The 15,364-nt window shown below is 35.4% G+C and overlaps 1 protein-coding gene across 4 annotated transcripts; it reads left to right on the top strand.

The window, feature by feature from the left end:
• The first annotated feature begins 1,311 nt into the window (after positions 1 to 1,311).
• LOC114536591 (hemicentin-1-like) lies at positions 1,312 to 14,947 on the top strand. 4 transcript variants are annotated; one of them, XM_028557938.1, is made up of 13 exons: positions 1,312 to 1,787; positions 1,942 to 2,023; positions 2,381 to 2,710; positions 3,318 to 3,581; positions 4,498 to 4,746; positions 5,501 to 5,764; positions 6,224 to 6,457; positions 8,871 to 8,963; positions 10,890 to 11,012; positions 11,996 to 12,008; positions 12,246 to 12,453; positions 13,111 to 13,274; positions 13,528 to 14,947. In XM_028557938.1, exons 2-12 carry the CDS (start codon positions 1,969 to 1,971, stop codon positions 13,258 to 13,260), a joined length of 1,983 nt encoding a protein of 660 aa, XP_028413739.1. In that variant the 5' UTR covers positions 1,312 to 1,787; positions 1,942 to 1,968; the 3' UTR covers positions 13,261 to 13,274; positions 13,528 to 14,947. The 4 variants fall into 4 exon arrangements, with proteins under 4 accessions (XP_028413739.1, XP_028413743.1, XP_028413741.1 ...); XM_028557942.1 differs by having other exon boundaries at positions 13,460 to 14,947; XM_028557940.1 differs by lacking the exon at positions 13,528 to 14,947 and having other exon boundaries at positions 13,111 to 13,275.
• Positions 14,948 to 15,364: the final 417 nt, after the last annotated feature.

Here is a 15,364-nt window from a genome sequence, read left to right as displayed (position 1 = left end):
TAGCCAGATTTTTTAAGGCATTGGATGTTGCTTATTTGAATTTATCATTCACTTTATTGTATTCTCAATTTTGATTGGTTAATTTACCTGCAGTTAACAGCGTGCAAATAATACTCTGAGCATGAGCATTGATATCAATTTTGTAAACAATACAAACATTCCAACTGCCCCGTTTCACCTGGGACTGTCCCAATTTTGACTGTGTTGCCCCTCTGTCCTGCTTTTATTCTAATTATCCAGTTTTCTGTAATATGTTGAAGGTTGTTATGTTTTCAATTTTGATATGCCTAATAGTACTTATATGATAAACATTAATGAATTTTTTTTGCTTCAATAGTATTGAATACATATTTATCCAATGGAAGTTTTATTCAGTCATAATGGAACAATTTAGTTTTTGTGAAATGTGTGTATTTTTTGGTAGTTTCTGTTTAAATGAATTTACTAGTGTTACATGAAGTAAAGGACCATGACCAAAGCAGATGCAATATTTGTGGGCCCTTTAAGGTTCTACAAGCATTTTAGCAGCTAAGGAAAATTGGGGATTCAATTGTCTTGGTTTTGAGGGTTTTAAGGTTGGAATGTCTGAATAATGGCGACTTGCTTTGCTGAACTTTTGGAAAATGAGTTGTATTGCTTACTCTAAGAAAAAAATGTGGAAAATACAAAAAATTAATAATATATAAGTGAATGATAAAACAATTATTGAACTTGTTTCTCGCAAAATATTGTGATTTGTTGTGACCTTGTCCAATAATTGATTAATATCTATTGGAGGTCAAATCTGAGTGTATTTGTTACAAGCTCCCAAGGGCAAGAGATGCATTAGAGATTGTTTGCTAGCACTGTAGACTGTAGTTATTAGTAATGCAATATGAAAATTCTGGTAATGGGTATTCATGAACAATATCAATACTGATACCAATTTTGGCAATTGGATATTCTGTTTCACTTCTAATTTAGCAATTTTGCTTCTAATAAAGAAACTTGCTAATTTGTTTTAGCAAATTTAGCAAGTTGTGTGAATTTCGTTTGTACTACTGATACAGATGTACCATTACAAACATCAGTACTTTACTATGCAGTATTCAATCAAAATCAATTCCACTACAGCACTTGTAACAAATCAGTAACTGATTTCACAACCAATATGGAGATCTTATAAACACTCCATGAATACATGATTCCACATTTATTACGGATATTAGGTACAAATACTATTCAGGAGGTGTCTTTATTACGTAACTTGATTGTTATGATTAATTTTATTACTTGCTTTACTTGTTTTAAAGTCAAAATTTCAGCTTTTCAACTTTCTTCCCAAACTCAAAACAGCGAAAAGTCAATATAAACCAAATCTTAATATGGCATGTGTCGTTTTAAACTCTTGGCCATGTGGGTTGATTGTTACTGTAACGTTAAGTCACGGCCTCCAACCTAGGTATTTTCTTGGTGAGGTATTTTCTAAACTCTCTCATCAATCACACTCTCAGGGATGAACAATAGTCTCCGCTTCACTAGCTCTGACATAAATGATAACACTAACTACTATACAAGAGAACTACAGAGTCGCTCGATGTCAAATGTCGGAATGATGATGGATAGCTGGCAGCACAATGCCAAGGAGGGCGAGAGACCATTTCGTGTACAAAAAACGAATTTGCCGGTGCGAGGGACGGTATTTTCAATGTTTAGTTACTTATTTTTGTGACAGGTCTGAAAAGACTTTTCCATGATTATTCCCAAATACCAGCACTACAGCAGCAAATATGGAGGCGCCAATTTAGGTAGTAAGAAAATATAAACAAATCAGATGGATTTAATTTAAAAAAATACTATATCGTATAGCGTATTCTAAAGATGGTTTTTATATTTGTATCCTATAAAAAAGTCTTGTTTTCTTAACTTTTTGTTATTAATGTTGTATTCCTTTTATTTCAGGTGTAAAACTTCCAAGTTTTTGTAAAAATGTCTGGCGTTCTTATTTTGTTTTTTCTTAGTTGCATGCTGTTCTTGTGTAGTGGTAAGTCTTTAATATCCAAATATTTCTGCTGATGCACTTGTGAATCACGGAAAATCATTGACATTGAGCTTGTTCAGAAAAATTTAATGCTTTAGAATTGCTATTGATGCTACTCCAGATGGTTCTCTACACGTCCAAAGAAACCTCAATCTCGTTGCTTGGACATTAGCGTTTTTTTTATAGGGAAATCTTGTAGGAATGAGCTTGGCGAACCGGACACGAACATCGTGCTTTAAAAAAAACATTTATACCTTATATATGGATTTGGGTTTTATATTAATAGTTCATGCAATACCAATCTATTTATTTAAATTACTATGGGAACCGTTGAAAGCGGTAGTTTATTGTTTTTCTTAGGAGAGGTGAATCCACCACCAGGAGGAACCAGGTTGACATTTTTAAACGGATCAACAGCGACGTTACAGTGGTCATTAGATGGTGTATCTGGCATTAGATTTCGGACTTGGAATTTTAAAAGTAGTGACGGGTCAGCTGAGGAAGGAATTGCGGAAATCATTGTAAATGACCCCCCTCTCATACTAAACAGCAGTTTACCTCGAGTGTCAGTAAAAACTCCAGCAACCCTGATTTTACACAATGTCACGGAGAAATACAATGGAACATATAAACTTACCCTTGCAGCAAGATCAGGCAGCGGGAGTTCTGAAGTTGTGGTTTATATTGCAGGCAAGTTTCGGTGGAAAATTTTTTTAACTGCAAATTAAGTGTATTGTCTGACTTGATCGTAATTGCACTGGCAAAGCAAAACATGTTCTTATGGTACAATTTTTTGTATGCCAAAACTAAGCCATTTATTGTTTTGATAATTTTTTTTTATCAATATCTGTTTCATGAAAATACAAGAGACATTTGGTCCTGAAATCGGGCTTATATAGTTGTATTTTATTCCACACGAAAAACTATCCGCACACGAGAGTAATTTGCTGAGCGTTAAGCCACGCGAGGTCTTTAACTCAGCTAATAGCTCTCGTTTCGGGCGGGCTTAACCAACTATGCGCAGATATTCATTACTCACATCTCGCTACACAAAAGATTAGTCAGCATCATCATATCCCTTAACAAAAATGTTGGTTACTCACCACAGTTCTCCTGCCGAAATATTCCTTGTTTAACGATTTTAAGATTAAACGTGACAGGATTTTACTCATCAAAAGGTCGACAAGCTGTTGTGAGATATTGTGTCGACGAGGTATTCGATGTATATAGCATGTTAACAATGTCAATAACAAGCTGACATTTTTAGTTAACCTTTACACATGTTATCTAAATTCAGTTACGCCATCAGTGTGGATCAATTGTTCCCGTGTGACCACAGTGAATACAAGCGATGATTTTACATGTGTATGTAAAGGGGAGGGTGGCAACCCCCCTGCTGAAGTTACTTGGTATAAAGGAAACAAAACAATGGCCACTGGAGTTGAAGAAGCAACATTACGTCTTAGAAATGTCACTAAAGACAACTATGGAAACTACACGTGCGAAGCCAAAAGTCACGAAGAGGCAAAAAATGAAACAGAAATTATCTTAAATGTCAATTGTAAGTATAAACTAGGCTAGGCTAGATGTACAATTATTTCTTTAAGGCAGGCAATGCTTGATTATTATTTGCCTTTCAATGTATAGCGTTTTTCGCACAATATAAATTAAATAAAAACATCCTCTATATATTTGTAAGGTACCAAAATTTAAGTTCACGTTCCCTCTATCTAATGAAATTTATTTCAGTGTAATGGCTTTGACTCGTTCGAAAGTTTTTTCAATCAAATCGGAGTACTTCTTTTTTGAAACGTGTCCCAAAAAATGCATTTGGTACAATGGCGGTCAAAACGAACTGCTCAAAACAAGTCAAAATGCTCTCAAATGAACGTAACTGTCCCTCATACGAGTAAATATAGACTAGATTACATGCTAAGGTATATGAAATATTAATATTTTGTTGACCCTCCTTTGGCCTTATAATTGATGACGGCTTTACACAGGCGTGGCATACTTTCAGTTAAGGTGGTAATCTTCACGGTCAAAAGAAATTCATCCTATGGAAAGTCTTCACAGCAACGCATAAATCATAGACGCTTTATGAATGAATTCCTTTCTTGCACTATCCCCTTGACATTGTCCCACAGATTTTCAATAGGGTTAAGGTCTTTTGACTGTGCAGGCCAATCCATTTCTGTCACTCCCTCTTCCTGAAACCATTGTTTGACTATATCTTGGAAGTGTGGCAGGTTGCACTACATTATTGAAATATTTTTTGGAATAAGAGAATAATACAAAATGCCTATGAATCTCTCTCCTATATTCGCTTTTTGTTTAAGAATTTGTATCTAAACAGTTCTTTTTTACCGCTAGTGTACAATAAAAGATAGATTGTCACGATTCCTGTTACATACGATAATAGCAACATTTGAGCAGTTCTTTTTGACCGCCAGTGTATAATACAATTTTTTTCCTAGATAAACCTGTGGGTACAACCATTCAGTTCACGCAGTTTTCAGTTCTAATTAACGAATCCGTAACCATAACCTGTGCTTCGAATGGGCTTCCTAAACCTAATTTCATCATATCCCACAACGATACAAAAGTTGCAAGTGGCATGACGTATACAATACCTCGAGTGAACAAAAATCATTCTGGAACATACAAGTGCGTTGCAAGAAACTTTTTGGGATACGATTCTGCTTCCCGCTTTCTACACGTCCTTGGTAAGATAATAGGGCGATTTAGCATCAGGACGTGAACGTCAAAGACTACGTGAAAATGGCGAATAAATGGCGTGATGCGCTCAAATATGGACATGCCACGCCATTTACTAGCCATTTTCACGTCGTCTTTGTCGTCCACGTCTTCATGCTAAATCTCCCTAATGAGACACCGACTTTGTAGCGTCGGTCGTTGTAGCTCTACAGGTCCAATAAAGACAAAAAATCGGGTATTATATATTTTACGTCTGAGTTCTGGAGGTTTGTAGAATAAACATTTAAATCTCCTCAAATAAATTTCCATCGCCAACATCTACAGAACAATTCAATATCCACTTCGACAATCTTTATAATATTTTTAGAAATTTTATGTCAGCGATTCTATGTTGAGTTTATATTTGACACTATATTGCTGCTGTTTTCCTTGCAGACGTGGGCATCTAAACGCCCTCGTGTTTGACTTCATGGCATGGGTATGCTTTCAACTTCTAGGATAAACCTTTTTTAAACTAAGCATTGACGAGAAATCGGGTGCGGAGAAAGAAAAAGTTGACTTAAGTTTGACAATAAATTTTTACTTTAATTTACATCAGTATTTCCTTAAATAATCCATAGACCTCAGTTGTCTTATGGAAGTACACAAATATTGTATGCATCTTTGAATACATTTTTTGTTATGAAATAAGCTCTGTTTCAATTTATGTGTATACAGAACAGACTTTAAACATACTGACAACACGATTTTACTTTATTTTAGTGAAGCCAAATGTGACAATAAATTGCTCCAGTCCTATCAATGTAAGAGAAGGCGATTATTTTATATGTCAATGTTTGTGTAAAGATGGCATTCCTCCAGCAAATTGTACTTGGCTTAAAAATGGCGCCCCGATTGATGAAACGGAAATGGAAAAGAACACGTTAGTCCACCGTATATATAGAGAGGATGGTGGAAATTACACATGCGTTGGTCGAAGTCACGCTAGAGCACAGGATAAAAAATCAGTCAATGTATCTGTTTACTGTAAGTATTTACACAGAGTAGAATGCAATTACGTCTGAAATAAAACAAATTCGTGATTACGAAATCGCGCATGCGTAAGCGCGAAACAGAAGTTCGGATGTTTAATTACATGTCTGATTTCACACAAAAATTTCACGACACGAAGTACCTTGTACCACTTTATATATATTATAGTAATTTTATAATCTAAAATAGATTCATGAACCGTAGACTGTAGCGCCTGTTTTCTTAAAAATGACTGTGTCCCTAAACTAAATTCTATAATAACCTGAGCCTACTAAACTCTATTTTGTTCATCGAATGAATCGATGTGTTGTTTGAATTCTGTGGATGATTTATTGATGTGTTATGTTATGATAAAATCAGTTACTTAAAAACTTAGCCTATAGAGCTTATTTTTTTGCTTTTGTGCATGTAATTTTTCAGATTAGTATAAAAGATACCTTCTACTCTTCGTAGATACAACGATTAAGTTCTCAGAGAATCCAGCGATATTTGATGAATCTGTAAACATGACTTGTTCATCACATGGGCTTCCGGCACCAAGATACGTGATATACTATAACGATAGTAGAGTCGTCGCAAGTAATATGACGTACACCATATCTCGAGTAAACTGGACTCATGCAGGAACCTACAAATGCGTTGCAAATAATGCTTTGAAAAATGATTCTGCTTCCTCATATTTAAATGGTAAGTATAATTTATTTTCTATTTTCTATAGACCAATTGCGAAACTTAGTAACCGCGCCTTCGCATAACATGGAAGCGAGGCTTATTATGCAAAAAACAATATTTGTATTTTTTGCCGTACAAAGCTATCCGCCGAGTTATATCCCGGCTTTCGCCTTTGGTTTACATATTTTTCGATACCTTTAAAGCTCGGTTTCATCGTTGTTATCATAGTTTTAAGGTGAGGGAGTTTTGCCTTTCATTTGAGGCGTTTTTGTGATGTTTTCATTAATTTTTTCGGCTGCTTTCGTCGGGGAAATATGGAAAAGACCGACACAAACTCAGGTAAAAATTCACTTTTTTCCAAACTTTTTCGTCTCAAGTCTTGAAAATTTATTTCATTTTTCTTCCTCTTATTTGTGCAAAATTTGGCGATATATATATTTGGTGCAAAATCTATGTTTTTGTGACAAGGATTATTGAAAAGTCACGGTCGAACAACCAACATGTTTACATTTCTCATTTAAAATTATTTTACACCAATTTTATCGATCGATAAGCTGTAATTTCACAGCAATTTTACAGCTCAGGAAAAAATTAGCAGAACTCTGTTGACAGAAACAATCGGAGATAAAAAAAAACCGGAGTTTTTTGGTTTATTTTCCCTGTGTATATAGACTACAATACATGTGACGTGATGCCGACTGAAAAGCAAAACAACTCTTCAACTTGGCACACATGCATGACATGGATAGTAGAATACTTATTACCAAGACATAATATCATTCTCTATTTTGAATTACCATTTAATATTTCTTTTCCCACAATATCATACTATAAAGGTAGCCACAATGCGAGCAGCAGCGTTTTTTAAGATATGCCTTTACATGATGGCAAAGCCGAAGGCGAAAAAAATATACAACCCCGAAGTTCGGAAGTGTTTTCCGTTTTATAATGCGATGGTGAACGGAATCCTTTCCTTTTAAAGTATTCCTGGTTAATCCTTATTTAAAACATCTATTGCATGGTAGTAGATAGTGTTTAGTGATAGTGTTTTGTAGTGACACAAAATATACAGAACGTCAGATGCGTTCGAATTCGACTTTTAAATAAAATTCGGCCTTCATGTCGGTATGCAAGCCATGCATCGTCTGTACTTTTTTAAAGCGAAATAAACAAAAACATTTCAGTTGGTTACTTTTTGCCATTTTCACAGTATTACTCTGGTATAAAGATAAAAAATATAGTGATATTTGTGAATAAATTTGAACCATTTCAGTCATTAGGTGTGAAATTATAAACTGTCACTTTTCATTTAGTTTTCAACAATTTTTGTCACAAAAACATAGATTTTGCACCAAATATATATCGCCAAATTTTGCACAAATAAGAGGAAGAAAAATGAAATAAATTTTCAAGACTTGAGACGAAAAAGTTTGGAAAAAACTGAATTTTTACCTGAGTTTGTGTCGGTCTTTTCCATATTTCCCCGACGAAAGCAGCCGAAAAAATTAATGAAAACATCACAAAAACGCCTCAAATGAAAGGCAAAACTCCCTCACCTTAAAACTATGATAACAACGATGAAACCGAGCTTTAAAGGTATCGAAAAATATGTAAACCAAAGGCGAAAACCGGGATATAACTCGGCGGATAGCTTTGTACGGCAAAAAATACAAATATTGTTTTTTGCATAATAAGCCTCGCTTCCATGTTATGCGAAGGCGCGGTTACTAAGTTTCGCAATTGGTCTTATCGCATTTTATCACCGGGCAAAACACATATGCATGGCAGAATAAGAATTAAAACACTGCCTGCATGCAGTCCTTGCTCTTTCTATAGAAATCGTGAATTATTTACCCTTTCCATCAAGTTCTCGTGAAACCTTCAGTCATTGAGTCCTTATAAACTTCACGGGAGAAATCTAAGTAATATAAATCGATATACTTAAGGGCTGTTTACATGAGCCCGGTTACCTGAGATTCAACGAAGCGTGAGATGATTTTGAGGTGTTAAAATAAGCAGATAACATGATTTGGCAGTCAATAATCACACAGCAATAGCATGTGCTTGTTTGGTGTCATAAAGACTTATTTCAATACCCCAAAGTCCTCTCACGCTTCGTTGAATCTCGGGTAACCGGGCTCATGTAAACAGCCCCTTAAAGTAGATCGTAATGCTCTTGTCCCGGTCAAGGGAAGCAGCTACGGTCAAATTCCCTCGATTTAAAAGAAAATCAAGCGAAAAATTTCGAATGATTCCCTAGCCGTAGCAAATGTAGATTTCACTATTAACATCCAGACGAAAGACTGCGAACGTCGAAGTTACATTCTTTAGATAGTCAATCTAATCACACCACACTGAATCCCCATGCATTCGGATGATGATTTAATTATGGTTTTACTGAAGTTGTTCAATTTATGATATGTTATAGTAACAAAACCTACAAAATCTTCAACAACAATCAAACCATCTAACACAACAACAACAGCAATACCAAGCTCGAGCATTCAAAACGGAACAAACGGTGAGCTTTTCCCTTGAGAAGATATAAAATGTACTGCAGTACACACGGGAATGGCAATTTTTGACAAATTGAAAAATCTCATTATTTGTGGCTTTAGCCCAATCGCGCGCGAACTATTCACTGTCATACCGACAAAAACGACAAGGATGTTATCCAGTCCGGAGTTATCGATGAGCTCGAAGGGCCTCCTAGCTCATGGTACCTCTCTGGTACCGAGCTACAATATATGAATAGCTTTGCTGCACAATACCACAACAGAATCCTGCATGACTAATGAGAAATAATCGGTATAAAATGCAACGGGAATGTGTCATTTTGTCAATTTTCGTTGTTGCCGTGTTTTTTGTATATCAAAAGTACTCAGACTCATAATAATATCTCAATACATATATTGTTAACTTTCGACACTATGTACAATAAAAAGATAAAAAGGTAAAAGGTAAGGCGATTAAAAGTACTAGTTTCGTCCTTCGGACCTTTTCAACAAATCGCCATATAGTAAATAAATGTTAAAAACGTTAAAAACTTAATGTAATACAAATATATTATCCATCTACTGTTGAAACTTCATGTAGGACGGGGAATTTTCACATAATTCCATTTGCTCTTAACATACTCTTTGGTCGTTTCCGACAACCTGTCTCTTAAATGTTGTAAAGCCACCTCTTTTTCGTCGTCCAAGGGCGCTGGCAACACTACTCGTTTGTTGAAGGGTAGATCTGTAGGTTTAAGCAGGCGTAGATCTAATGCTTTAGTCTCTTCATTAAATACTCTGATTTCTTCACTTTGCTCTTGCATTGTAGTGGTTTCTATGGTTTTTGGATCGATTCGTTAATTTATTAACTGCGTAATTCTCTGGGTTGTCCATCTTAGCTTCGTAAGCCTTTTTCTACTTGTGCCTCACACTTCACTAAATCTACTCGATCAAACACAGCAAATTTGTGGTAAGCTCAGCAACGTTTCCTCGTTACTAGTTATTGTTGCATTACCATAACAACGTGGACTTGACGAAAAATTTGGTGGTATTATTTGATCTGCCACAGTTATACCACAGCTACCTCTGTCATAACAACTTTTTCTTCATAGCCAAATTTCCGTTGCAGGAAATCTACTTTCCTTTTTCTGCTCTGCCACAGGGAAGTTCTACACTTGTTCTTTTCTTTCTCCTATATTATATTAAGTTTGTGAGCCACGTTCTCTCTTTCTAATACCGGTCTGTTCTCCCTTCATATCTTGGTGTTGTTGTATCTCTCTGTTCTCACAACTTTCCATGCATCATTCCGTTTCCATTTCATAACGATGTTGATAAGGGTTGTTTTCCGATTACTTGGTAGTCTCATACACAATTTGTTACATAAAGATTCAACTGCAGTTGTAGGTAACTTCTTCTTCAACAAGTCTCCAAATAAATCTGCTACATGATAAGCGTTCAAAAGTTTGGTGGTCTGTTTCATAGTGTGTCTCATGGCTGCTAGAACCCTCTCAGGATTTCCACAATGTCTAAATATATCTGTTGCTGCAGCCAAGAAAGTTTTGCTCAAACTCATAATAATATCTCATTACATATATTGTTAACTTTCGACACTATGTACAATACAAGAAAGGAGAATATGACAGTGTTATTTTTATACCAGGAACACCAAGATCTGCCCTCAATTAAACAACGATATATATAACATATATAACATGATGTAGGATTTTCAACACTTTGCTCCACAAGTCCATTGTTATCCAAGCTTTTCTCAGTGCCGCCATCTTACTTTCGACAATCTAGCGCATGCGCAGACAAATTGCAGTTACGTTACCTTGGCCGGCATTGATGTGTTATAAAATAGCTCGCATGATAACGACTTGAAAATTCTATATCGTTTACCTTCCCTCGAAAATGCACAGTGAGCTCCATAATAATGCTGGTATTAATTCTAGGAACCTCGCCTGATGATGATGATAGTGATAAAACAATTGTGATCATTGTGGTAGTAACTTGTTGTGGAGTAACGATCATAGTGATTGTTGGTGGTCGGGTGATTTACATTAAATGCAATGGAAGTAAGTTGTTCTATTTGTTAAGCTATATATTATATAGACTGTAGTTATAATTCTACCATTTGAATAAATAATTAACATCCAACGGGAAAAGACAGCTTGGTAAAAAAAACCTCACAACTCGGTAATATAGCCACTGAAAAAGAAATAATGAAGAACCTGAAACTTACCATTTTATTAAGGGAAATATATATTAATATATAGATACAATTTAAAAATTATACTTCTCATGCATACAAAATTATAAAGTACGAAATACTGCGAAAAGTGTTTAAATATTTAAAATACTTTAAAGTACGGAAAATATAGCCATACATGCGAAGTAAGGAAATTAATACGTGATATTTTGCGGCCAAACTTAACGATTATACTAATTTCGGTATGCTCTTTTTAAAAAGCTGTGGTGATTTATTTCTTTCTTGTTACCTAGATTATAAGTTGGTCTGTTATGCAAAAGGTCCATTGTGGATGAGTTATTGATATATCTTACACATCTTATATTTTAAATTATTTCCATTCAATTTGATTGCATTTTATGTCAGATATGCCGGGTGCCGTCTATGTCTATTGGTTGCCTAAAACTTTTGCACAGTACCGTGCTCCATTTTGTGGACTAAATTCTGTATCTATTTGCTTTTCATTTTTACGCTTAGTTGCCGTACAGTTGTATCTCGTCCATGCATGAACTTTCTACTTTTTTCATGCATGTATAGTATCACGTAAACAGCTCACTGACGATATGAGAGTTGTATGTAGTGGATATAATCTGTGAAATTATCGCACAAGTTATACCCGACACGTTTGAAATGTTTGCTCGATATTTAACATATCTTTTGATATACATTTATTTACTAATGTATTTACGTCCTAATATTTATCTCGATGGTTAATGTTTGCGTACCAATCTTATGTTATACCGCTCGTATGTAAAAACTCATTCCTCTATGTTTGCAATGTTTTCACAATTATTTTTTTTTTATTTTTAGGTGGCAACGAATGGTAGGCATTTTTTTAATTTTAAAAGCTTTGAACACGTTTTTAAACAGAAAGAATTCGTAGTCGACATTTTATCGCACTCAACCCGAGGTCTTGCGCGCATCCAATGAACCACGAACTGGAAGTATATTAAGATTTTGGCTTTGGCAATTTATAAAGCTTTCTTTGTTTCATGCAGTTATTCTCACCATTGTACCCGTAAGTGTTCACTGTTTTTATAATGTCTGTGTTCCATTTTAGTGATGTGAATCCAAATGGCTCAAAAGTGATCACAAACCACTATGAACTGGAGGAAGATCAGTTGGAAGGAGGTGGAAACACATACGATACGGCAAAACCACCCGATAAGGGTGAAGGGTCGCAGAACAATGCAGAACAGAAGCTGCCCGGAGACTCTCTCCCCCCCGTCTATGCCTCTGTGGATAGAGAAAACAGACAAGGCAACACGGTATGTGAAGGGGGAAACGTCAATCGCGAAAAAGATGGCCATGTGCTTTCTGCCAGTATGCATGACCAGAAAAAAATGATTCAAAATTTCACCGAATCATATAATATTATGTCGTCACAGTTTCCGATCACCCGCCCGAAGAAAACAATAGAAAAGGACTGGAACTAATCTTAGTCCTCGATTCCGCTTCAAATTGTCTCCGAAGAAGGTGGCCAAATAACCCTCAGTTCCAGGCTCAATAGAATTAATACGTCGAGTATATATATATCTTCTTCCTTTTCGTGATAGTCTGATTGATAAACACGCTATAGTCGATAGACTGGGTAATGTAGGGTAATACACACTATAGGGTAATCTAGTTTAGTTTACTACTGGCAGATATGACTGGGAGGTGCTAAACAGAGGGCGTCATAAAATTTGTTGTAAAGATTGATCGATAATCACAGTTAATACAGTAACTATAATGCACAATTATCCCTTGTAAAGGTTTTGGTCAAAAAATATGGGATTGGCATGACAAGCAGCATGAATTTATAGATATAACAGAATTATTGATCAGCGAGGTGATCTTTTAACTATGAGTATAAATAATATCATCACCTTCCTAATTCTCGGACAACCAGTTTTGCCTTTTCTCAAGAGCGTCCTATTTTTCAGTTGTATGCATCTCTGGACTCTGAGGCGCTGAAAAGACCGTCACAGAAGAAACCAGCGGAAAACCAACCTAAAATTGCACCAACTGAGTATGCCAGCATCGATTTCATGAAGACCGCGAAGACACCGAATGATGACAGTGTTTCAACCTAAATGTGGATAGCGAGGTACTAGTAGGGATGTTGCGGGGTAAATTTAGTAGTCTCCATTTAGTCGTACCTGTCTTAGATATTTATCTCGACGGTTTGCATTCCCTTATCACGTCTTTTTACATGGGTTATCTGCAACGCTCAATATGAGCATTTTGATTTTGGACTAACCAGATTCTGTACTTCATTAAATTCTTTGATAGATTGTTACCTTGAGAATTGCAATTTGTCATAACATTCAAGTCGATTGATTTGAACTTTTATTTTGCAAGAAAGAATATTTGAGTGAGATCTTAAATACGACTGAATAGATCTTTAATGATTAGTCTAGTTTGAAGTTATCGATTACCGATCACACATTGAGTGCATGAACATAGATTGTGTAGTTTTTGATTAAACATTTTGTAGTTTTCCACGGTGGGGAGTCTCACCGTTGTATGCACGTTACTGTAGTGAGCATATATATAGAGAGAGAGAGAGAGTAGGTTGTAAGACAACATATTCAAGGGAATATTAACTTGGGTATAATATATACGCGTAGTTAAACTGCAGAAAATCGAAATCATTTATCAGTAGAAAAATTTTCATATCTTGTGTGAGATTTTCAATGATGTTTCTGCAACGTGTTGGCCAAGCCAACAGCTTTCTTTTTCATAGTCACAAGAGACACTAAACTAAACGTTTTTAAATGCAATCCCAAATGTTTCACAATAGACACTAAACTGCATGTCCTTATATAGAATGAAATTCTAAATGCTTCACCATGCACACTAGACTGGATCTCGTTAAAATGAAATCCGGAATATTTCACAATTGATACTAAACTGAATGTTTTTGCAATGAAATCTCAAACGCGTTTGTCATAGTTCAACCATCAATTGAACCAAAAGTCTAATAGCCACTGAGAGTTTTCTGCGAGGGCTTTTGTTCCGCAGCAAATATCTTCAAGTTAAAACGCTTGGAAGTAACTCAATGTTTCATTATTGTTTAATTAGTGCTCCATCGTTTAAAAACAGCGGGAAAATAACGATAAGCATATCTTGTTTGGCACACTTTTAAGGGGGAAAGAATAGTGCATGATAATTGTTAACTGTAATGTTTGTAGACGTTTTCCCAAAATCTTTTCAATTAAAAAATTGGTTAAGAAAAAGGTTTGATTGATGACATTGATTTTCTAATGGTGAAATCAATGGTGTTACCTGCATGCAATCTGATTGGCCTCAGCAGAATTATTTCCAAATCCAAGATTTTTCTGACCACAGAATATAAACACGCCTTAATGCTTGCAAATATGCCAGTAATATTGCTCAAAAATTTTGGTAAAGATTAGACTGAAAATAATGAAAATGATATTCTCATTATACATTTCCCTCGATACCACATAAGTATGTAAACACACGCAGTATAGTCTACTTTCTTAAAGATCGTAGCATTTTGGTAACATGAAAAACAGAGTATATATATACATATATGAACGTTTTTCTGTTGGGTCTATATATGTGTATTTGTAATTTGTATTGAATAGCTATAGTTTTGGTATAAACGTAATTAGATAGAGTCATAATGTCACGCCATAGGTTGTGATTTATGTATCGACGACTGCTTACTAACGTTTTTGCCTTTCCCGACTTTGACCAATTTATGTTCCCTGCATGGTTCACACGGGATCCACCATGGTCCATGCTTGTCCTAATGAATGGTTAACATGCATGCACTGTAACAGTTTCTGTAGTGGAGTAAAAATTTTCCATGGAAACTAAAGCAGTGAGAGTTATTAAACATTATCAGCAACGTGCTGCTTGATATAACGGCACCTTGGTTTTTTGAAACAAGGGATGAAGTCAATTTTTTATCATTGCTAAAAACGCTTGCTTGCGCCGGTGAAAGCATGTTCATTTTAACCAGATTTGAAAACATATGGCGGAAAATGTTAGTAAGTTCTCGAATATATTTTAGATTAAAGAAATGCATGCAACATATAATAATGTATAATTATAACGTAGAAATGAAGTGCATCATATATCTTTGCACAATATAGCTATATACTATATATTGTATACCACGTGCAGCATAATATGTAAAATCACGGTTGTATATTGATTAATTAC

Source organism: Dendronephthya gigantea, unplaced genomic scaffold (assembly GCF_004324835.1).
Source record: "Dendronephthya gigantea isolate DGI-Jeju-01 unplaced genomic scaffold, DenGig_1.0 000140F, whole genome shotgun sequence".
NCBI classification, from domain to species: domain Eukaryota; kingdom Metazoa; phylum Cnidaria; class Anthozoa; order Malacalcyonacea; family Nephtheidae; genus Dendronephthya; species Dendronephthya gigantea.
This window is presented reverse-complemented; position numbering and strand designations above follow the sequence as displayed.